Source organism: Globicephala melas, chromosome 8 (assembly GCF_963455315.2).
Source record: "Globicephala melas chromosome 8, mGloMel1.2, whole genome shotgun sequence".
Classification (NCBI taxonomy): domain Eukaryota; kingdom Metazoa; phylum Chordata; class Mammalia; order Artiodactyla; family Delphinidae; genus Globicephala; species Globicephala melas.
In genome coordinates this window covers 48,383,675-48,406,437 of record NC_083321.1, presented here as the reverse complement: position 1 = coordinate 48,406,437, position 22,763 = coordinate 48,383,675, and the positions used below count along the sequence as shown (strand labels likewise).

Sequence of the window (22,763 nt, the reverse complement as noted above, 5' to 3'; positions counted from 1 at the left end):
ATCCTGGGCCCATGGTGCTTCTTCCTGTAGGAGTGTGGAGGAGGAAAGTCCCAACGTTTTTCCCCAGGCTTCATGTCCCCTCACCCTCTAAAGGCATAAGAAGTACCTCAAAACCTTGGCATCGTGTCCTCGCCAGACAGAAAACACCCTGACCACTTCCCCATCCATGTACAACTTTCTTGGGGCCCCAGCCCTACAGAAAAAGCGTGGGAAAGAAGAATGAGCACAGAATAGAGATTTCCCTTTTATACATATTGCAACAAGTTCTCCAGAAAACATTCATCGGAAATAAATTAAAAAGTCCTCTTGCCACTGCCTCCAAACATAAAAAGGAGCCTACACCCTGGCCCCAGCACAGGCCACTCAAGGCCCTGATTGTCCATGGAAGAAAGTTAAGGATTGAGGGGCCCAAAGCCTGAGATGGGAGGGCCAGATCCCTCCTCTGAAGTATCCAACAAGAAAGGCGAGGTGACAGCGTGGGCCTGGGAGATGGCAGCCAGCTCCTTGAGAAACTCAGGGAAAATGACTGCACAGTAGACAGCATTCTTGACTCGCAGAGCCTCACCTTGGCGGTCAGGGGCCCCACCTCCGGGGGGTAGGACCGGTGTTGATGCCCCAGGGGAGCCCCCACCTAGGCCAAGTCCTGTGCCGTCTCTCCCAGGCTGAAGAACCATCTGTGCCGCCTGCCGAGCCCTGGTTGGACTGTGTGCGTGCCGCAGGAGCAACTCCCCCAAGGACGGCCTCCGGCTCTTCACTGGGAACAAACAGGAGTGTCATGAAGCTGCTGGCGTCAGGCAAAGTTCCCTGGCCTGGGAGAGGAGATTCCCCTCCCCACGCACCCCCACTCCCCCAGGGGCAGGGACCTCTCCACTAGAACTCTTAACACCAAAGTGCTGCCTGCCCAGCCTCCTTCCCTCTACCCAACCTCCCCAACAGCCAACCATCATGCTCAGTCTTTAGGCAGTCAACCCTTCAGATACTTCATTCCCAGACAAGACCCCTCCCTTCTCCAGGCCCCTTCACCTTGAGGGGTTCTCTTACTGCACCTCCCTTTCCAATCACTCTTCTACCATCACCAAGCTCTTTCTCCTCAGTCTGTAACATGCGCTTATTCTTGCTGCCCAGCACCCTCCTATACTAGATGGGTCAATCCTCTAGACATTTCCTCCTTCCCCTGCCTATCTGTAACACCTCACCCACACCCCTGCTCCTTCAATACCCACAGGTGCTACATATGCAGTCATAGTTCAGTGACTTTATCAGATCTGTCACACACCACTGTCCCTCCAAGTTCTGCTCTCCTGTGCCACCACTTGGCCTTCCACCAATCCCTCTCCGACATCCACCAAAGCCACCCTCCCACTGGTTGTGGCCAGACAACTTCATGTCAGCTTAGACTCAAATGAACCATTTAAAATACTGCCTTCTCTTCTTTAATTTCCTTCCTCCTAGATTGCTGGCTCTGGATCTGTTCTTGGCCCTGTCCAGGATCTAGGGCCTAGACTCTAGGGATCTAGTCTCTAGATCATGATACCATTCCCATTCTCGACCTCTAATAATGGCTACAGAGATATGCTAAACAGATATATTAGATTTGGCATTCAGAGCCCTTTACAACCAGGTTCACACACTTCCTCGCACCTCTTCTAGAAACTCTCTACACACTTCCTCCCACCTCTTCTAGAAACTCTGCCTGCTTTGGCATCCACACCTATGTGCTCCTCCTGGAACCCTCCAGGCTCCTTTCATGCCTCTGTAGCCCCTTCTGCCTTAATTTTGCTTTCCTCAATGTTTTCATCCTTGGCCTAATTTCCCCATCCCTACCTCTCCTCTAATTTGCCCTCCACTAACTTCCCATTTTACTGCTCTATCACATTGCATTTTAATAACTTGTTCTCATGTCTTCTACCTCATACATTAATCTGTGAGTTTAAGGGCTTGGACTCTGTCTTATTTACCTCTATATCCCTGGGCCCTCCACAGTGAACATAGTACCAGGACTGTGGAAGCAAGAAATAATTCCTGGTACTGGACCATGAGGAAATCATGCTAAGGAACTTCAGCTGGGCCTTCACAGCTATCTAACAACCCTTCTGGTACTCTCTTCCCAACCTATACACTTTCCTCCTTAAGCCCCCATCTCACCTCTGCTCTCTTGCTCAGCATATTATTTTGCCTCCTACTTCAATTAGCAAATAAAGGATGACTTCAACTCCCTAAAATTTCCCTCCACACCTCAAAACTCCACTTGTACATAACATTTCCTCCTTTGATCTCTCCTCATTTGCCTCAAAGGGGGAAAAAAACCTTCCTGTGCTCTGGATTCCACTTACTTCCACCACCATTGGGACCTTGCTCCCTCAGTTATGACAATCCTCTAGTCACTATCTAGACTATCAGCTTTTTGAAAGCAAAGATCACATCTTGTACCTCCCTGAGTCCCCTGTATCACAGACAACACCTAGCACATACGGCAAGCACTCAGATACTTGTTGATGAAAGATCTAAATTTAGAATATCATGGTCATATTTAACTCTTCCTTCTTCCTTATTACCCACAACCACTCACCAAACTCTGCCAGTACTTCCTTCCCATTTCCATCAAATTCTTCCTTTCTATTTCCACTATTCTAATTCAAGCCTCCCAGGTCACATCTGCATTATGGCATAAGCCTCCCAATTGCTCTTCTGACTTCATTTTCTCCTAGCTCCAGTGCAACTAGCACATGAACTAACACACTTATCTGTCCATTCCCAGATCTAAGAACCTCCAAAGGTTTCTCACTGCCTAAAAGTTTACAACCTCTGCCTAGCCCAACTTCTACGCTGAGAACCTTCTGCTCTGACCAAATCTTTCCAACCCTACTACCAACTGTTCCACCAACTTCCAAATCCCCTGCTCCAACTAAACAATTCATGCTGTCCCCTGAACAAAAGAATAAAGCCATCCCACTCCTTTGCCTACCCAAGTCCTACCCATCTCTCAAGGCCCATGTCAAATGCCATGTCCTTTACCAAGCTTTAACAATATCTCAACCTAGAGACTCTTCTGTCCCCTCGCCCGTCCCCAACTTCTAGAGTAGTTTTTGCTGGTACTGTTGGTTTGGCTCTCAGTGGACAGAACTATGTTTTTCCTCTGCCCAGAAACCTGAGGACAAAATCAAGACTCTACTCTCTGCAACTCCCTAGTTCCCGGTGCAAGGCTTCAACCTAAATAAGAAACTCAGTTAACCTGAGCTAATTAGTTGCCTAGGGAGGACAGGGAGGTGGTGGCAGGGTACGCCTCACCTAGGGAATCAGACCGGCGGGGGGCAGATCCTGCCGCAGGGCCCTCCGTCCAGTCCAACTTGCCACGGGCAATGAGGTACTTCTTGGCTTTGGATAGCAGTGCTGGGAAGTCCTCCTGGGAGGCTGCAAAGCTCTCAATCTTATTCTTCACAGAGCCCAGCACCTATGAAGCACAACTTCATGACATTTCTGGGTGGCTCTAGACTGACACAGTCCTTTCTAGCCCCGCTGGGCCTATTCCCAGCCCCCCCAGGGCCACTCCAGCTGTGGGCCTGGCCCACCATGGAGCCTGGACGCACCCATGCATGCATGCATCGCACACCTGCAGCAGGGACTTGACACTGGGCTGGAAGACCATGTTGGTGTTGAGCAGGAAAGAGCGGAGCAGGGGCTGGGGGTGACAGGCCAGCTGGGCCACCAGCCCCGTCAGCAGGAAGTTGACATAGACGGAGTTCTGCAGCATGTTCTCGAGTTTGGCAAAGAGCACAGCCATGAAGGGGCCTGGGGTGGGGTGGGTGGGCACAAGGATACAAGGCCTAAACACAATGCACATCACACGCATTCCTCCCCAAAATGAAACCCCCCCCCACCACTAGATGAAAATTATTTGTGTCAGAAAATGATTTGCATGTTTAAATATCCTGTGACCACCTATTCTGGAGGAGATAAAATGGCAGACACCACATGGACCCACAAGAGGTCCAGATGCCAGCTTATACACATTCTAGCTGAAGGACCAGACCACAGGCTCTGGAATCAGACAGACTTGGTTCAAATTTTAGCTTTACCGTTTACTAGTTAAGTTACTGGATGAATCAAAACTCTCCAAGCATAGTTTCCTACTTGGTAAAATAAGAAAATACACCCACCTCATAAGGTTATTAAGAGGATCAAAGAGATACTGATACACAGCATTTAGGCCAAAGTCTAGCAAATTATAAGTATTCAATAATAACCATAAGCTATGTAATAGTTCTCAGTTTTTTAAAAAGCTTCACCCAAGAGGACAACTGAAGAAAGAACAAGTGAGAAAGTGATTAGACCAAAAGAAGAAATCAGGTTACATACAAGACAGGGGATAACACTAGACCTGAGTCAGAAATAAAGCAAGAAGAAAGCATAGTGAAGGCAAAGACGGTGACTAGATTGGTCAACTTAAAGTTAGGGGAGGAATCTTTGGAGAACCAAAAAAGAAATCAGGTCTGTTCAGGAGCGGGGAACCAAGGTGGTGAAATAGAATCTGTAGGGGAAAAAGAGCTTAGTTCAGGGCCAGAGAAAACTGATTCAGGACAGACTCTTTGGTGGAAAGAGGATGGCAGAAGGGATTAGAATGATCTTCCGGGAGAACTGGCCTCAACTGAGCCAGATCACCAACACTAGGACTGTAGAACCATCACAGTCTGTCTGGTCAGGGATTTGTCAGGGAGAGGGAGTGTGCCTAGGAACTGCACTAAGACTTGAGGCAGGAGAACAATGAAGGGCAAGAGACACTGAATCCTGAGAAAGATCCTAGAACATTCTTACTCCACATGCACATGACTAGCCTTGGCTCTAAAACAACTCTAGCTTAGCAGGGTCCTAAGATATCCCATAACTTTGTCCTTCTCATCTCCGGGGACTTTTCTGCAAGAGAAAAAGCTCAGATGAGTTTAGAAGAAGAAAAAGGACAGAACTTCAAATAACGCTTCAAGAAAGTAGTAAAACCTGCACACCACCTTCTCGTGGTCTAGAGAAGGAAAGAGCAGAGCAAAGCCTAAATAAATGAAAAGACATACTTTCTGTAGTCTGCAAGAGAGTTGTCATTACTCCAGAGCAAAAGGCCTGATGCTGTGCAAGGCCCAGCTAGGGCATGTACTGATCAATGCATGATAACTTGACTACAAACAACAGGAAGATATGTGGGTACCTTGGTCAACTTGTATCCGCCATGCACCCAAGAGATGATAATCCTAAACTACCACATGCTGAGTTCTCACAATGTACCAGCATCATAGTAAGTGATTTACATGCAACAAAGACATAGATGGAATGCTAACTCAAGGTATGTCTAGTCCAAAGCACTATACAGCTTCCCAGAAGTGCCTCCCCACCAATCCCCAGCATGGGGTGTAGAGTAGGGACAAGAGCCAGATGAGGGTTGGGCTGGGTAAAGCTGGCTCTCAAACAAAAACAAAGAGGAGTTAGCCCAGCCACTCAGGCCAGATCTAGCTCCAAGGTCTTTTGGAGAGACCAAAAGAACTTAGCCAGGGGGCTCAGGGCCATGCTTTGTCATTTGCCCTGAGAGAGGTATTTCACTGATCTAATTTACCCAGAGAGAGGTATTTCACTCTATCTGCTTCAGTTCTTACCACTAACCATAAACCCTTAGAAAGTCTTACTGAGCAGTCAGGGCAACCAACAAGGTGCAAGGATAGGGAACAGAAGAAACTTGAAGCTGAGCCCTTCTCTAAAGAGGCTGGGAGAAAGGAGGCCAGGGCTAAAGAAGGGAAGTATAGCAGAAAGCTGACCCTGGGCCACAGAAGAGCTGACGAGAGACCCAACACCCAGACAGATATATTGGCGGGAACAACATGGAACAGCATGATTTATAGGTGCCTCACATACAGGACAGCACGCATGTCTTCCACATGGTTCAGATGTATTGCTGTGATTCACCAGGAAATACCAAACACAGAATATCCTAATCACACATCCCAGAAAATGGCCAGACTGAGGAAGAGGAGGAACATGCATAAAGGACAGACATACAAGACTCAGACATAAGTCAATACTCAAACCAGCACAAGCATGGAAGACTACAGACAGACACTGAGACACAAGTATGACATGATATGTATCTGGAGGGGACCCAGGCAAAATGGATGAGGAGCTAGGCAAGTACACAGGAATGACATGGGCAAGAAGTCTCAGAAACCAGCACAAACATGTGGAGAACATGCAAAGAGTACACAAAGGAGAAGACCTAGGCTAAGTAGCTTACCAGTGAAGGGCTGGCTTGGCAGCTGGCTGAGAGTCCGCAAAGGGCTGCTGAGGAAGGGGCCAGGGGGCTCAGGGGCACAGGTGAAGCTTTCGTAGGCCTCCTCCTCCTCAAGAGGTAGTGAAGGCTCTAGAGGGGGCTCTGAGCCAGCGCCCCCATTGCTCAACGCCACCTCCAGCTCCCGGAGCTCCTGCCCAAAGCTCTCTAGTCCTGCCACGCCCTCGGAGGTGCCCTCTAGTAGTTCCCCAGCTCCCTCCTGTGGCACCCGACGAACCTTCTTGGCCCCCTCAGGCCATGGTCCTGGCACCCCATTGAGCTGGGGAGGGCGCAGGTGGCCAGGGCCCTCCCTCACACCCAGAGCCAGCGCCCCCCTCCCCAGTTCCTCCACCTCCCCTTCCCCTGCATGGCCCCTGCCCTCCTCAGGCAGTAGGCTGCGTTTCTTAGTCCGGGAGCCAACAGGACTGGGCTCAGGAGGGGGCCGCTCGCCATCATAGGGGGCAGACCAGGTACGGCAGGCTTGGACACAGCGGTCCACACCAAGGCGCGCCTCACGCAGATACTCCAGGTAATTGTCTTCCAGCTCACCGGGCTCCTCCACAGGGCTGGGCCGTCGGCCAGGGCTGGAGGCTGGGGATGCAGCAAGCCCCGGTGAGCGAGGAGCTGGGGCTGGGGACTCGGAGCCACCCAGGCTCTGCTGTCGCAGAAAGAGGGCCAGACGAGATGGCGTGGAGGCCCGGGGTACCGTCACCACAGAAGAGGAGTCAACGCTTGGGCTTCCAGGGCCTGCAGAGGGGAAAACACATAAGAGAGATCAAAGAGCCAGAGGTGCAGGAGGAAGGATGAGACACCTTGGGTAACTAAGAGAGAAGGCAATGAAGCAGAAGAAACATGGGACTGATTCAGACAGCTGACTCTCCACCCCTCAAATTAACCTTTTCCTCATCCACCACCCCCTCCTCATTACCACCAACACCACAAAAACAACGGAAATAGAAGAGTACAACTGGAGTGAAGAAAAGGAACAGCTTTGCTCAGAAGATAAATTTCTTTGGTGGAGTTGAGGATCCACCCTACAACACCCCTCATCAACCTCCCCAAAGATGGAATGCCACTCACGGCCACCTCCCTCCTCCCACCTTCTGGCTAGCTCCCCCAGAACCTGGGCCATACCCGTCGTGTCCTCCCTTCTCCCTGCCTCTCTGCTAGGCCCACCTCGTGCCCACGAGGCATGCTCTGGACGAGGTGGGCTGGAGGCACGGTGCCGACAACAGCGTGGGATTAAGGAGAGAAACTTGTCTGCTGCTCGTCCATATAGGTCCACATCGCGCACAGCTGGCTTCTGGCTCAGCATCACATGGTTACACGGGACAAGATACCTGGGAAAGACAGCAAAAAAGGGACACAGGATAGATCAGGAAGGAAGGACAGGGCTTGGGAGAACATCAGTGGAACTATATGGCTAAGTCAGGCTTCGAGAGGACACACACACAAGCAACCCCAATGCAACCCATCACCCCAGCAATGCACAAGGCCCTGAGGGCCCAGAGGGTTCAGGATCAGCCATCCCTCAGCCCTGCCCCCACAGGTACCTGAGAACCAGCTGCAGCAGGACATCCTCACAGCTGAGGTTCAGTAGGGTCCTGAAGAGACTCAGAGAGACCATGCAGAGCTGGGGGGGGGGGGGGGGGCGGGGAGTCACCATAAGAGCTCTCTACCCTCCAAGATGTTTACCAAATGGAAACCTCCCCAACCCCAGGCCCAACCAACCTCTCCTGGAGCAATGATGGCACAGGGCCTGGCACAAAACAATCATTCAAATATTAAATAAATGATCACATGATCTTTGTGGTCAAGACTTCATTATTCACAGATAGGAACGAACCACATGTCAGATTTAATGTATTTCTATAGACCATACACATGTCAGCAAACTCTCTGGCTATATATACCTGGCAGCAGAGATACCAGCAATACTTAAATGGAATGAATACCCATGAAGAGACCCCAGGAAATACTGGGACTGAGTGAATGACTAACAGGAGACAACAGCAACGTGGTTAACTAAGGGAATGCCTGTCAACAGACTATAGCAGCATAGTAACTGAACGCCTACCAACAAAAAACCAGAGGGAACCTGGAAGAATCCCAGCTGGGAAGTGGGTGGGGCTGTGAACAAGGGGTCTGAGTCACCTCTCCAACACCAGTGTCTCTCTCAGAAGGTAGGATAAAGAAAAGTTCAAGGGCAGCTGACAGGAAAAGGAAAAAATAGGTGGGTCCAGAACAAGGGCAACTTTTGTTTTAGAAAAGTAAAAAGGGTGGTTCACCTCTGGCTAGATGAAGAGAAGAGACACATGTAAGCACTCCCTCACTCCTGTGAATCCCCGAAGCACTTTCTCTATACTTCCCTTACGGCAAGTATACCTTGAGCACCCTGAAGACAACTATTGGGTCTTAGTCCAGGGCACTACCTGCACAGTCTAGGTGCTCATCATTAACTAAATGACTGTGGGGGAATTACAAGCCAATCATGGGACTTCCCTGGTGGCTCAGTGGTTAAGAATCTGCCTGCCTGTGCAGGGGACACGGGTTCGATCCCTGGTCCAGGAAGATCCCACATGCCGCGGAGCAACTAAGCCTGTGTGCCACAACTACTGAGCCTGCACTCTAGAGCCCGCAAGCCACAACTACTGAGCCCATGTGCCACAACTACTGAAACCTGCGTGCCTAGAACCCATGCTCCACAACAAAAGAAGCCACCACAATGAGAAGCCCGTGCACCGCAACGAAGGGTAGCCCTCGCTCACCCCTAGAGAAAGCCCACGCACAGCAATGAAGACCCAACACAGCCATAAATAAATAAATGAATACACACATACATTCAAGGAAAAAACAAAACAAAACCAAACAAAAGCCAATCATGGTGGGAAAGAGATAAGATAGCAGTTCCCATTTTAGACAGCATGGATGTTTATCCTAAATGACCATTTTAACTAGCAATGAAAACATTCAGACTCACTGAAAGATTGTGCGGTAGGTAGAAAAAATGGCCCCTCAAAGATGTCCCGGTCCTAATCTCCAGAACCTGTAAGTTACCTTACATGGCAGAAGGGACTTTGCAGGTATGATTAAGGTTATTAAAAAATTTAAGATGGGAAGAGTAGCCTGGATTATCCAGATAGGCCCACTCAAATCACACGAGTCTTTAAAAGCCAAGAACCTTTCCTAGCTGGGTCAAAAAGGAGAGAGATCTGAAGCATGAAAGGGACTCGATCCACCACTGATGGCTTTGAAGATGGAACAAGGGATCACAAGCCAAGGATTTAGTTGGTCTCTAGAAGATGGGAATGGTCCTCAGCTGACAGCCAGCAAGAAAACAGGAGTCTCAGTCCTATATCTACAATTAAGTAAATTCGACCAATGATCCCAGTGAGCGAGGAAGCGGATTTTCTCCTAGGGCCTCCAGAAAGGATGCAGCCCTGCTGATGCTTTGATTTTAGTGGGGTGAGGTCCGTGTCAGATACATGACCTACAGAACTTGTAGAATTACAGAATTTACAAATTCTGTAAAGCAATTTGTGTTGCTTTAAGCCACTATGTTTGTGGTAATTTGTTATGACAGCAATAGGAAACTAATACAGATACGCAGGCTAGCTAGCCAGCATGATTCACCTTAAGCCACAAAAGTTGGACTATAGCAGTTACAAAGTCAGGCCAACAGAATCAAGCTTAAAAGGGCTAAACAGGGGAAAGGAAAGCACCTGCATGTTTAACATGGGCATCCTAAAACCAGAAGAGATTTGGTTCCTCCAAGAACTGAGAGCCAAGAATAAATACCCCAAAACCATGAAAGGCTCCTGAGACCAGGGGACCAAATGCAAGACTAACAGAAATATATGCTGAAGACTAAAGACACTGAGGGAGAATCAAAGAAGTTAGGATAAGATTAAGACAAAAGCAAGACGGACAGAGCCCAATACAGGAAGAAAAATCAAATCCTAGGAAGGAAATCAACATTCCCAAAACATGAACAGGACATTCCATGAGGCCAAACAGATTTAAGACCTTGGTCGAGCTTCAGCATAATGAGAAATAAAACTTTTTCAATGCCTTTGTAAAATTAAAGCTTTGACATCTCTTCCCTATCAGTTTATGACAATAATTCTTAACCCAAGGCATGTATCATAATTACATTTTGGAGTATTATAAAAGTACACATGCCTTGGGCCTACTCCCAAAGATTATAACTCAAGAAATCTAAGGCAGAGCCTAGAATCTGTTGTTATGGTTACTCTCATTTTCAAATTCTAAAGTGTACACTTGGTTCAGAAACACTGGTCAAATCAGAGTCAGTCTAGAATATCTCATATACACCCTAACGTAGCTTCAGAAACCTCAACTATACAAAACATAGCTATCCAGGAACCTTACTTACCTGGAACCCTACTACCAGGTACCTCAGTTATCTAGAACAGTTTTCTAGAACCTTTAGTGATCTAAGAACTTCTATTTTAAACACAAGGACCCAGAGAACGTCAATTATTTATAATAAAAGAAGGAAACAAAAATGGTTGATGGAGCCAAAATAAATGCCATAAAGTCCACGGCTAAACTAATGCTTTACTCCCCCAGAAAGACTTCGGGTCTTTATGACTTAGAAACAATTTACTCCTATTTTATATACATTTCTATTGGTTAAAATCTAAACTTCTTACCATGGTCTACAAGGCCACACATGATCTGAACTCACCCACCTCTCCTTCCCTTCTCCCCTTTGCTCACTATACCTCCAGTCACACTGGTCTTTCATTTCCTCAAATACATTTCATTTCCTGTTCCCCACGTATGTACTTTGCATGCATTGCTCCCTCTGCCTAGACTGTTCTTCCACTTGCTCTTCAATAGGCTAACTCCCTCATGACCTTTAGGTCTCAACTCAATGTCACCTCCTCAGAATGGTTTTTTTGACCACTCTACTGTTTTCTAAGCACCCTGTTGGGTTTTTTATAACAATGACCTCAATTTTCAATTATTTTGGTTATGTGTTTACTTGTCTACCTCCTCTATGAAGGAAGCTCCATGAAGTCAGCAACCACTGCTTACCATTATATCCTCAGTACCAGAGAACAGTATGACATATAGTGAACATTCAATCAAAATGTTCTTCAGGAAGAAGGAACATAAGTAGGTAGGCGGGCAAATGGGTGCCCCAAGTTCTATAACTCTACAGCAAATCCAGAGGGAAGAAAAGGTAAACGTACTAGTAGCAGCTGGATCACCTATCAAAGCAGACACAAAGCCTGAAGAAGTGATCTCAAGTCACCCAGAGCAAGTCACAAAGCGCTACACAGCTGAAGAGAACCTCAGGTCAACGCTACATAACAAGTGTCACACAATGGCAACACCTATAGCCGTGACGAGCAGCCGAAGTCATCCAGAAAAGGTAACTGTGTCCTAGATTTGTATATTACAAAAGCAGGAGGCCACATTAAAATTGTACCCAAAACAGTTAAAAGTTTAATACTAGAAAGAAAATGCCACCTAACTTTGAAGTGATTGCTGGAGACAAAGGCCAAAGAAGGGCAGGAACACCCTCCCAGAACAAAGGTCGGAGAGAGAAGATGGCTCACCCAGGTAAGCCAGGACAGAGGTAGGGGCCATACCCGGGAGTTGCTGCCAATACGGGCAACAAGGGTGTCAAGGATGGTGTGGGTGTCATGCCGGTGTAATAGCAGGAATCGCAGGAAGGTACGGAGCAAGGCAGGCTCTGAAATACTCCGTAGGAAAAGTTCCAGATAAGCGGTACTGGCAATCATCTCCTCCACAGAGGTCTGGACAAAGAAAGGGAAAGTTTGGAAATTTAGGGCTTCCCCACACATATGCTAAGCCATTTTCCCTAAGTTCTAAGGAGGTACCAGGAGCAGACAGGGAAAAAGGGAGGAGTACCCAGCCCACTGCCACCCACATTGGTCCTGGCATTGAGGTTACCACCCCTCAACCTAATCCCTTAATCTGCCTTGCCACCCATGACTCTCACCTTGTGCAGGGCAGGGCCCATGACAGGCACCAGGAACCCATTATGGATATAATCTACCAGCTGCTTTTGCACTAGAGGGTGAGCCACCTGTAAGGGTGCAAGACAGAGGACGGAGGATTTTGAAGGGGGCCATTGTCAGGAAGGGAGCAGAATGGTAGAATACAAATAGGCACCCTACCCCCAAGCTGAAAGAAAACCAGAACTCCAGGGAATGCACCCCCTCCCACCCCATCTCCCCAGAATGACCAAAGGCCAGATCTCCTGGGAACCCCAGGCCCACCTGAATGACTGCGTTGCAGAACTCTAGGGAACTCATGAAGAGAGCAAGGGCTGGCACCCCCAGCCAGTCCTCCCGTCGCAGGCAGTGCCAATCATCTCCTGGAACTTCAATCTTTCGGGGCAGTGAAGAGTACAGGGCACTCAGCCCTGTGGCCAGCACCTGGGGGCCATCCCCAAGGACAGGTTACCAAAGACTTAGACAATATAAAAAAGGGGAACAGGGAACTATTAACCCAGAGTTTTTATGCGAGTAGGGGTAAGAGTTATTACCAGAGCAGATATTTAGTCACCCAAGGTGCCAACACATCACCTGGGAACACTGGCCCATGAAGAGCCTTCATACTTGCCTTATCCACCTAAGCCCATGTTTCATCCCCACCCCAACTCCAGGTGCTGCTTTCAAACCCGGGGGGGCTACTTCCTGAAGGAGAGGGCCCTGGTACATAGTCCCTCCACAACTCCTGGACAGGAAGGTGCTCTCCCGTGCCTACACCATACCCTACCCCCCATCCCAGGAGGTGCTGACCGGGCAGAAGTAAGAGTGATCTGCGATGTAGCGGCCCACAGTGGGACTTCCAGCTGATAGAGCCATGAGCAGGAGCAGGGCATCACGGGCCTGCTGGCCCAGGGTGCCCTCTCGATGGACAAAAGGTACAAGGCGAGAAAAGAGGAGAAGACGGGGAGCAGCTCCGGGCTCAGGAGGTGGCTGCAGGAAGAACTCGAGCAATGAAGGCTCCCGGGCCAGACACACGCACAGCTGGCTGAGAAGTAGCACCAGGCCTTCATCCAGTGCTGGGCTACTGGGCACAGGGCGGCCACAGGCATCCAGCAAGATCAGCAGAGCCTCACGAACGGGACTATGCCGCAACAGTGGCTGGCGAGCTTCGCTCACTAGCATCTCAAATAGTTTCAGTTGCTCAGCCCGCCGTTCCTCAACCCCATCCCCAAGCTCATCCCACTGAAGCTGCCACGTCAACACACGGGTTAGCAGATCCTCGCGCAGAGCAAACTCCAGCAGGGGCCCAGGAGCCGTGGGAGCCGAGGGCACCGCACGATCCTCCGCCAGCAGTGTCAGCATCTGGTAAGTGTGGTTGCACACAGCACTGAGATCGTCGGCTCCCCCAGGAGCTGCCCTAGGGCCTTGCCGCTCCAGAATTCGCACCACCTGGGGAATCAGGACAGATAAGAGAAAAAAATTTAAGATGATCAGGTGACTAGATGGCAAGGTGAGAGAACAGAGAATGTTAGGACTTGGGCAGCCAGCAGACTGGGACCTTTAGCATATAGTCTCCTACCTGGGACCAGTGATTCTTGAAGACCATGAGGCAGGTCTCAGGGTCAGCCATGACAGGAGTCTGCAGACTGGCCCCTTGTGGTACACGATGCCCAGGGCCCCGGGAGGCCAGTCTGCTCAGCCAGTTCATCCTCTCCATGAGGTAGGCCGGGCAGGGCCAGTGGCCAGAGGGCCACACTCTGAGAATTTGCCAGCCGGAGGCTTTCTCTACTTGTGTCTCTAGTCTGCTTCATCCGGTCTGTAGGAGCCAGTAACTGTCCATGGAGCCAGAAGATATACCAGGCTGGAGTAGTGAGCTCAGAGGTCACTGCCTGATCCAGACCTACAAATCTAATTCAAAGAGAAAGGATGGAAGAGGTTAATAGAAGTTTGCCTCTCTCTACCGTCCAGCAGTAAGAACTCAGAACCACCACTCCACTGAGAACTCCACACACACAGTCAGCACCTTAAATTCAACATGTCTAAAACAGAACTCATTCCAACACTAAACCTGTGTTACTCCCCCAGCCTTCTCCACCTTAATAAATGATACCAATATTTACCTACTTGTTCAGGCCAAAAGCCTAGGCATCATCCTTCTTTCTTCTTGTCCTTACTTCTAATATCCAGTTCATCAGCCTATCATCTATACCCTCCAAACGTGTCTCACTATTGCAATAGCTTCCAATCTCGTCTTCATACTTCCAGTCTTGCCCCTCTGAGCATCTATTCCCCACACGGCAACCAGAGTTTTAAAACATAAATTATACTACATCTCTCCTCTGCTGAATACCCTCCAATGACTCCCTATCACACTGGTAATAATCCAAATTCTCTACCTTGGTCTCTAGGGCATTACATAATCTAACCTGTATAACCTCCTACCATACCCCTCCTCACTCATACTTTACTCATACAAGGCTTCTTGAATACTTGCTCTTCCCTCTGTCTGGAGTGTACTTTTCCTGATCTTCACATTGCTCACATCGCTCAGTTCTTTCCAAATGCCATCTCCTCAGAGAGGACTTACTTAACAATTCTATCTAAATAGCACATCTTCCCACCTTCACTCTCTAGCTTCCTAATCCTTTCTTCTTAGCAGTTTTTTTACTTTCTAAAAATATTTATTTGCTTATTTATTTGTCTATCTTCCCCACTACAATGAAGCTCATTGAGGGCAAGGTTTCTCTGTTGTATCCCCAGTACCTAGAGCAGTGCCTAGGGACTCAATAAATATTTGCTGAATGTATGGATGCTTAAGTGAATGAGTGAATGAACAAACAAAGATCAGGAAATCCAGTCTTGATCTGACTCCGGCCCTCTGGGGCTGTTGAGGAAGAAATTTTTTTCTAACTATTACAGGTCCCTCCCTAGAATCCCACCCAGGAGGAAATACACTAATAGACCTTTAACTGGCTGAATAATCTTAAGAGGTAAAAATTCAGAGCCAACCAAAAGAGCAAAAGAATTTTCATTCTAGCAAAGAACACAAGGATACACTCCCAATAAACACACATATACCCACTCCTGTCAGATGCATCCAACACTCACTCCTGGGGACATGACGTCACACCCTCACTAGAGAATGGGGAAAAGTACCAAAACAGCTGTTGGCCTCGGCCATGGCTCACAGTTCCTTCTCATCACATCTACCACCCCCTCAACAATACTGTCTGTCAACAATATCTCACAAGTATAAAAACTTCAGAGGAAAAAAACCAAAAAAACTTCAGAGGAAAGGTGTGGTTCAGTTGTCCTTCCTCTTTACACTCAATAAGGCTAAAGGAACCCAGAGACCTGGCAACAGGCCCACATTTGGCCTCCAGTTATATTAACCACCACCCCTTCTACCCAGATACACTCCCTCTCACCATTATCAGCGCACACTAAAGGAAGATAGCAACTATGCTTAAGAAAACCTTCTGGAGAACAAAAGACAGTCTTTTTTTTTTTTCAAAAGACAGTCTTATAAAGGGTGGGAGCAGTCCTAAACAGCAGGCAGGGCTCACTCACTGATTAAGTCGGTGTACATCATACTGATAAGTGCTGGGACACTGTGCTAATAATAGGTAAGCACTGGAAATACAAAAATGGATAAAAACAGTTGGTGGAGCATAAACAAAAACTCCAATAGATATTATAAACAGAGGTACTTACAAAAATGTCATGGGGGTGCTAAGGAAAGCAACTAAATCTTCCTGGGAAACTATAAGAGGATTCCAGAAAAGAGGTGATATCTGATTTAAATCTTTAACAACGAGATACTGGCCACAAAGAAAGCAGACGGAAAGGCCTTCTTCATATTAAAAACAGTATGTTCAAAAATATGGCACTGTGAAAGAACATAGCAAATTTGAAGAACAGTTGCAAGTTTGGTGTGACTTAATCTCAGACTATTTAGAGAAGAGAGATACAATATTAAGTTGAAGGGTAAACATGGGTGAAGGTTATAAATATCGCTGAATATCATGCTAAGGACTTTGGGTTTATCTATCAACACCCTGGAATAAAGGAGGTTTTTAAACAAGGAAATGACAAGATCAAATTTCCCTTTAAAAATATGTCAGATAGCAACATATGGTGGAGCAAACAGAGACCTAACCTCACACTCATACCCCAGGGGAGCTGAAGAAGGGCCAAGCAACCAGTCTCAGCAAAGTAAGGCCTTAACATGTCCACAACTAAACTGCTTCCAGCTTCTAGAACTCAATTCCAAAGACTAACAAACAGCTTCTACCTTGGGATGTACCTGGGGCGCCCACCTCTGCTCCACTCCTTGACTAACATAGAGCAATGCTCACAGACCCAAGGGGAACTGGCCTCCAGGACTTTCCCTCCCCACCCCATCCCCATTTCTATTCAAAGACCTCAAAGAGAAAAGCCACACTGAAATCACTGTCTCAGAACCCAAAAGCTAACACTTAACCTGGACCCTCTTCACGTACTTCAGAAATCCAAAAGAAAGCCACAGCTTGGTGTTCCTGTCACCCACCTAAGACTCCCTCACTCCCTGTTAACCCTGAAAAGTTCAGAACAAGACAGAAGAGAATGGGATCACCACCCTATTACTGTGCCCTTTCCTCCCACAGCAAAGTCTAGAGAAAAGTAGATCCCTCTTCCCAAATTTACCTACAGGCTCAGCCACAAGGAAAAGAGAAGGAGATGATCTTTCAGACCCCCCAAAATGGCCAAGGTCAAGCACTCACCGGAGGGCCCGAAATACAGCCTTATAGGAACACTCAGCAAGGGTGTCCACCAACCTGGGAATAGCAGGCACGAGGCAGGAAATGGCTCAGTCTCACTTATGAACCTTTGCCCTGGGAGAGGCAAAGAGGGAGGAAGGTGGGGGCAGGGATACACCTGCAACATCTACAGCAGACAGAGAGAGACCAAAACAACCTTCTAAGACAGGTCAGTGAAGTTCTGAGGCTTCTCTCCCCCTACAATGGCTCTTCCTCTTACTGACGTAAGAGGCAGCGATGGGTTCTTACCCTAGATTCTGAAAGTAGAAAGATCTGATTAAAACTTCATAGTAATACAAAAGGGAAAAACAAATAAACAAACCCCACCTCATAGGAGCCTACGATCTAGAGCTCAGCTCAGACATATCCTCTCTGCCTGTCTATCCCTCAGCCTATACGTAAGAGACAAATGGGTTATCAGTGTATGGTGCTAACTCACTCCCTCCCCTCTCCCCAGTACCACCTCTGCTTCTTGCAGGGATCTCCCCACCTCACTCCAGCAGAGCCCTCATAACTCACAGCGTGAACTCTATTGCACAGTGACTCCCCTTTACAACAGTAAATCCCCACGTCACACACAGCTTTCTCCACCCTTTTGCAGAAGGGCGACAAAGAAGTCAAAGAGGAGGTGAAACTGAACTAGATCCTAATGGATGAGGAAAGTTCACTGGGCAGAGAAGAAAAGGCATTCCTAGCAGAGGAAGCAGCTATTACAAAGATTTCAAGGCTCAAAAAAGTAACATGTTTGTCAGGGAACTGTGAACAATTTATTCAAGCTAGAACACAGAGTAGAGAGAGAGTGGCCCGAGATGAGGCTGGAGAGGTGAGTTGAGGCCAAATGATGCCATATTAAGGAATTTGGATGTTATCCTACAGAACACAAAGAGCCAAAAGTTTTTAGCAGAGGAGCTCCATGATCAAATTTGCATTTTTAGAAAGACCATTCCAGGGACGGATGAGAAAAGAGCAAGCCTGAAGGCAGGAGACTGTCTGGGGAAAAACATCCAGATGAGAGATGAGGAGGTAGTAAACTAAAGCCTTAACTGTGAAGATGTAGCTGTGGAGATGAAGAAAACAGATAATATAAAGGGAAATGTATTAAGATTTTCGTGACTGACTACATACAGGGGGTGAAGGAGCAGAAAGATGGAAGATGACACTGAAGTCCTTGCCTGGATTGCGATATGACACACGGTACAAAAGCAGACTTTCAAGGCAAAGACAACGAGTTCTGTTTTGGACACGTTAACTGCGATACCTGTAGAGATATACCATAGATCACTGAGTAAATATGACTGGAACATAGAGAGAGACTGAGACTAGATACAGACAAGTAATCACCTCATTATGATATACTTTCATATTTCACATTCTCTCTCTCAACTGAAATTATCTTTTCATGTGTCCATCTCTCCCAACCAGATTGAAAATTCCTTGAGACTTCACAGGACCACATCTTATCTATCTTGTTATCTCATAAAATGTGAGCATCACAAGGGCAGACTATATGCTAAAGTATTTGCTGAATGAATAAATGAATTACTATACGAATGAATGAATTTGTCCTCCCAGCACTTATAAGAGTGCCTGACACATAGCAGATATGGAATAGATGGTTACACACAGCACCCCAAGCATGTTTCTATCTCTACATCATCATCCACATCTATGTTTCATCTCCTCAGATCTACCACTCAGCTATATATATCATAAAGCAAAATCCATTATACTTAACGCACCACTATTCAACAAAGAATTCAGTATAGCAAACAGGAAGTTTACGAAACCCAGTGCTTTCTCCATATCAGCCAAGAATTTGGACAGTCCCTAAGAACCAGCGGACATGTGACTTGACTCACCTATCACTATCACAATGTGATCCAGGTATTATGTACACCTGTTCCTATGTTTTTGCCACATTATTAAACAAAAACTTCAAACCCATGTCACCCTCAGTCTCTTTAACCTCTTTTGGAAACAGAACAATTACAAATCATAGAAAAGACTTTTTTGCCAGGATAACGTCCTCCATGTCATCACAACCCTTCCTGTATATCACATGCTTTTTACTCCACATCACCTTCACTCTCTGTTACAAACTTTTTTTCCCCAAGTCACTGTCACTCTCTTGAAACCAAATTTTGGGTCCAGCTTTGCCACTTTATCACTATGTGGTCTCTGGCTCTTCGATTTGATTCTCCATCTATAAAATAAGAATTCCTGCCCTTGCATACTTCACAAGGAATCTATGTAATTCCAGTAAAATCTGACATCGCTATGTAATGCATGAATGCAATTTAGATGTCAGACAGTAATTCTACTGTATAAATGCATGCTTCCTCAACATAATTCAGCAGGCACACTATCATCACCCTACATTCCTGGATTTCATGAACCAGTAGAAATAGATTTAAAATTTTTTAAATAGGATTGTTACTTTTTATTTTGGCAAATAGATCCGTTTTTTAAAACCCATCATCCGCTGGCACCATTACTTTACCAGTGAGAGAGCACTTTAATACCAAAAGAATAGGAAAGATAATTTCAGAATAAATTTATCTTTATGGAAAACTCATGTTCCGTATGTTGCCTTTCTCTCCTTCCACCTTGAATAGATAAAAAACTTTATCATGGACTGGCACTGTCCTTGGCCCAGTGTTCAGGAATCATTGTTCTAAACTCTTTCATTATACATGTAAGTTCTATAGGGGTCTGAACATCTGGGCAGATTGCCAAGGGTTCCACCAGCATGAAAACCTGTTCAGCCTCCAGAGAGAAGCAATGAAAACATACCATAGGACAGAACAGTTGGTTCTGAGGCTCAGACTCTAGAACAGAATGGGGACTTGGGCTGCCCCTAATTCCCAAAGAATGGTCTGGATAGGGAAGGTCTACCTCTTCCTGAGGTTGGGGGAGGTATCTGCTCTGTGGCAGACTGTCAAAAGAGAGGAAATTTTAGTGGTGTGAAAGGAGCCATTATCTGAGGGCCAACCCAGCTTTCTAGAACATTCAAAATTTCCATGTGCATATGGGTTGGCAGGGAAAAGGGGACCTGTCAAATGCTAATAAAGTGAACCCAATAACATGTCGTGGAGCGAGGAATGAACTGCAAAGGGACAGGAGAAAACTTTTGGGGGTGGGAGAAATGTTCAGTATCTTGAAAGTGGTAATGGTTTCACAGATGTAAACGTATGTCAGAACTCATCAAACATGTACATTTTAAATATGAGTAGTTTATTGTACATAAGTTCGCTTTTTTTTTTAATTTAACTGTAAGAAAATGAAAGCAAAGCCATCCTGTTTGGGAGTCGAAATACAGCGTTGTATGTAACAAACCATATGATTTCCATGAAAGTAGAATTAGCAGCTGTAAGTGGTTAGTCCAATACAGGTGGCAACGGTCAAAGCCCCACAGCTCAGCACAGGTAAGGAGCAGCAGTGGAGTAAGGTTGCCCAGAAGCAGGTGGAAAGACAACAAACATAGGCGGTCATAGCCAAAAAATCTCCATGAGAGGGACCATCTTCAAGTCTGCAGTCCCAAGGAGGAACTTGAGGGAACGAGGGATTCCAATGATGACTCTGTTGAAGAGTAAGCCTAAAAAATGATTTCCATTATCATCGTTACTACTGCCCACGACGCTTATCATTTTTTGATCGTCCAAAATATGTAGAGCCCATGCAGCAGAAGAGCCAAGAGCACAACACTTCCACCCAAGCTGTCCTACTCGGTCTAAAACTACTGCTCTCACTGGGCAGAACGCTCCACTCAGAACCGACCTCTCACCTTTATCCAAGTCTCACAACCCTCATTCCTTCCCCCATGCCCTACTCTCAACTCCCTCCCGATTCACCACCAGCCCGCATGCTCCCGCCTTCGCCCTGTCCATTCCCCCGCCCCGCACAGGCCTCAGCCCCTCACTCTGGTCCCAGGGTTGTCCCTCACGCCTGCCCACAGGAGCCCCTGCTCCTCAGTAAATCGTGTTCACAAGTCCCTTCCACTTGGCCCCTCAGAAGGCATCCCGGCCCCTCATACAACCCAGCTCCTTACTTGCCCACTCACCCCGAGGCTCTCGCCCTGCTCCCCTACCTTAAACACTCACACCTGTCCCCTCACCACATGCCAGCCCCTCACCCTGTCCCCTCACAACCAGGACAGTCACCAAACCCAGTGCCGTCATTCCCCAGCCCCTCTTCCCCTCTCACACGCCCTCCGGCCCTCACTTACTGTTCAGTCACAGAACTCCGACCCTGAGCAGGCCCGATCGCCACCGCGGCGCTAGGTGAGTTGAGGCCGCCATCGCTCCTCAGGCGCACCAGCCGCGCCCCGCCCCGCGCCACACGCAACCCGCGCCCCCGCGCACCACACGTAACCGCCCAGCGACGCACCGCTGGGCAGTGGCGTGCCAGCTCATTGGCTGGGCCCGGCCAAAGCCAGAGCGTTGATGCTTGTTTCCTGGCAACGGCAGAGCGCAGGGGCGGGGTCGCCGACGGCATTCCAAGCAAGGAGTACCGCCTCTTCCCCCAGGTTCCGCCCCCTCGCACTGAAAACCCCGCCCTTCTGAAGGACTCTGGCGTTTCATAGGGGAAGACCTCTGGGAAGGCGGAGGCCCACGGGGCGGGGGCGGAGCCTGAGGAAGAAAGGTCGAACCGGAGGGCAGAAGGAGGGACCTAAAGAGCGACGTGACTTAAAGAGGCAGGGAAAGACTGGAGGGCGGGGCTTAGGACAGAGATCCGGCTGAAAGAGAGGCTAACGTGATAGGGGCGGGGTCACGGATCTTGGCTGTGCTGACCGTGGAAGAGGGGGCGTGGAAGGGGAGGAGATAACAAGAGGGTAGGCCTGAGGGGAGGAGTCGGTAGGTGGGCGGGGCCTGTGGAAAAGCAGAGCCCTAGAGAGGGCTGACAGCGAGAGGTCTAGTTCCTTTTTTGCACCATCAGCACGAACGGTTTGGATAGTACCCGGGGGATGACCGCCCCTCGTTGGCTCGCCAACACCTGCTGCCTTGTGATCTCTTGGGCACTATCGTTTTCAGTCAACCCAAGGAACATGGAGTAAGGTCCTCTTTGTCAGGCAGGATTCCAGATCAATTAAAACCAGTCTCAGCCCTCCAGGACCTCAGCCCTTATTGGTAGACAATTGCAACGTAGTGTAATTGCCATCTTGGAGCAGCACTTAGCGTGTTATGTGTGTTTAGAAGATGAGGGGAAAGAAGAGCGAAGGGGCCTAGGGAAGCCGTCCAGGAGGAGGTGATGTTCGAGCAGTCTTGAGAACCAAGCAAGAGTAAGACTGAGAAATGGAAGTTTCAGATAAGGTCTGCAGTTTAGTTGCAAGTATTGTATCGATGTTAATTCTCCGGTTTTGATCACTGTGCTCTAGTTATATAAGATGATAACAAGGGAACATGGGTAAGGAGTTTACAAGGACTTTTATACGATTTTTGCAACTTTTCTGTAAGCCTAAAATTAGTTCAAAAGGAAAAGTATTTAAAAAGAAAAAGAAATGGAAGTTTCAGCCCAAAGGATCAGCACATAACAAGGTGAGAAAGAATGGACAACATGTGGGAGGTACTCTGGAAACTATAATCAGTACAGCTGTCTGGAGCCTAGGGAACGTGCAGAGGAAACACTGTGAGATGAGGCTGAAGACACAAACAGAGGTCAGGTACCAGAGAG

General features: G+C 47.7%; 1 protein-coding gene across 5 annotated transcripts; it reads right to left on the bottom strand.

Annotated features, from left to right (window-relative positions):
• Positions 1 to 231: 231 nt before the first annotated feature.
• On the bottom strand, positions 232 to 21,471 carry FHIP1B (FHF complex subunit HOOK interacting protein 1B). Of its 5 annotated transcripts, none has more exons than XM_060303589.1 (12): positions 21,319 to 21,471; positions 13,874 to 14,202; positions 13,105 to 13,743; positions 12,580 to 12,738; positions 12,300 to 12,386; positions 11,893 to 12,093; positions 7,855 to 7,934; positions 7,436 to 7,641; positions 6,269 to 7,048; positions 3,611 to 3,789; positions 3,289 to 3,451; positions 232 to 754 (listed from the first exon to the last, which is right to left on the bottom strand). In XM_060303589.1, exons 2-12 carry the CDS (start codon positions 14,009 to 14,011, stop codon positions 393 to 395), a joined length of 2,994 nt encoding a protein of 997 aa, XP_060159572.1. In that variant the 5' UTR covers positions 14,012 to 14,202; positions 21,319 to 21,471; the 3' UTR covers positions 232 to 392. The 5 variants fall into 5 exon arrangements, with proteins under 5 accessions (XP_060159572.1, XP_060159573.1, XP_030687068.2 ...); XM_060303590.1 differs by having other exon boundaries at positions 7,478 to 7,641; XM_030831208.2 differs by having other exon boundaries at positions 11,926 to 12,093.
• Between the last annotated feature and the right edge of the window lie 1,292 nt (positions 21,472 to 22,763).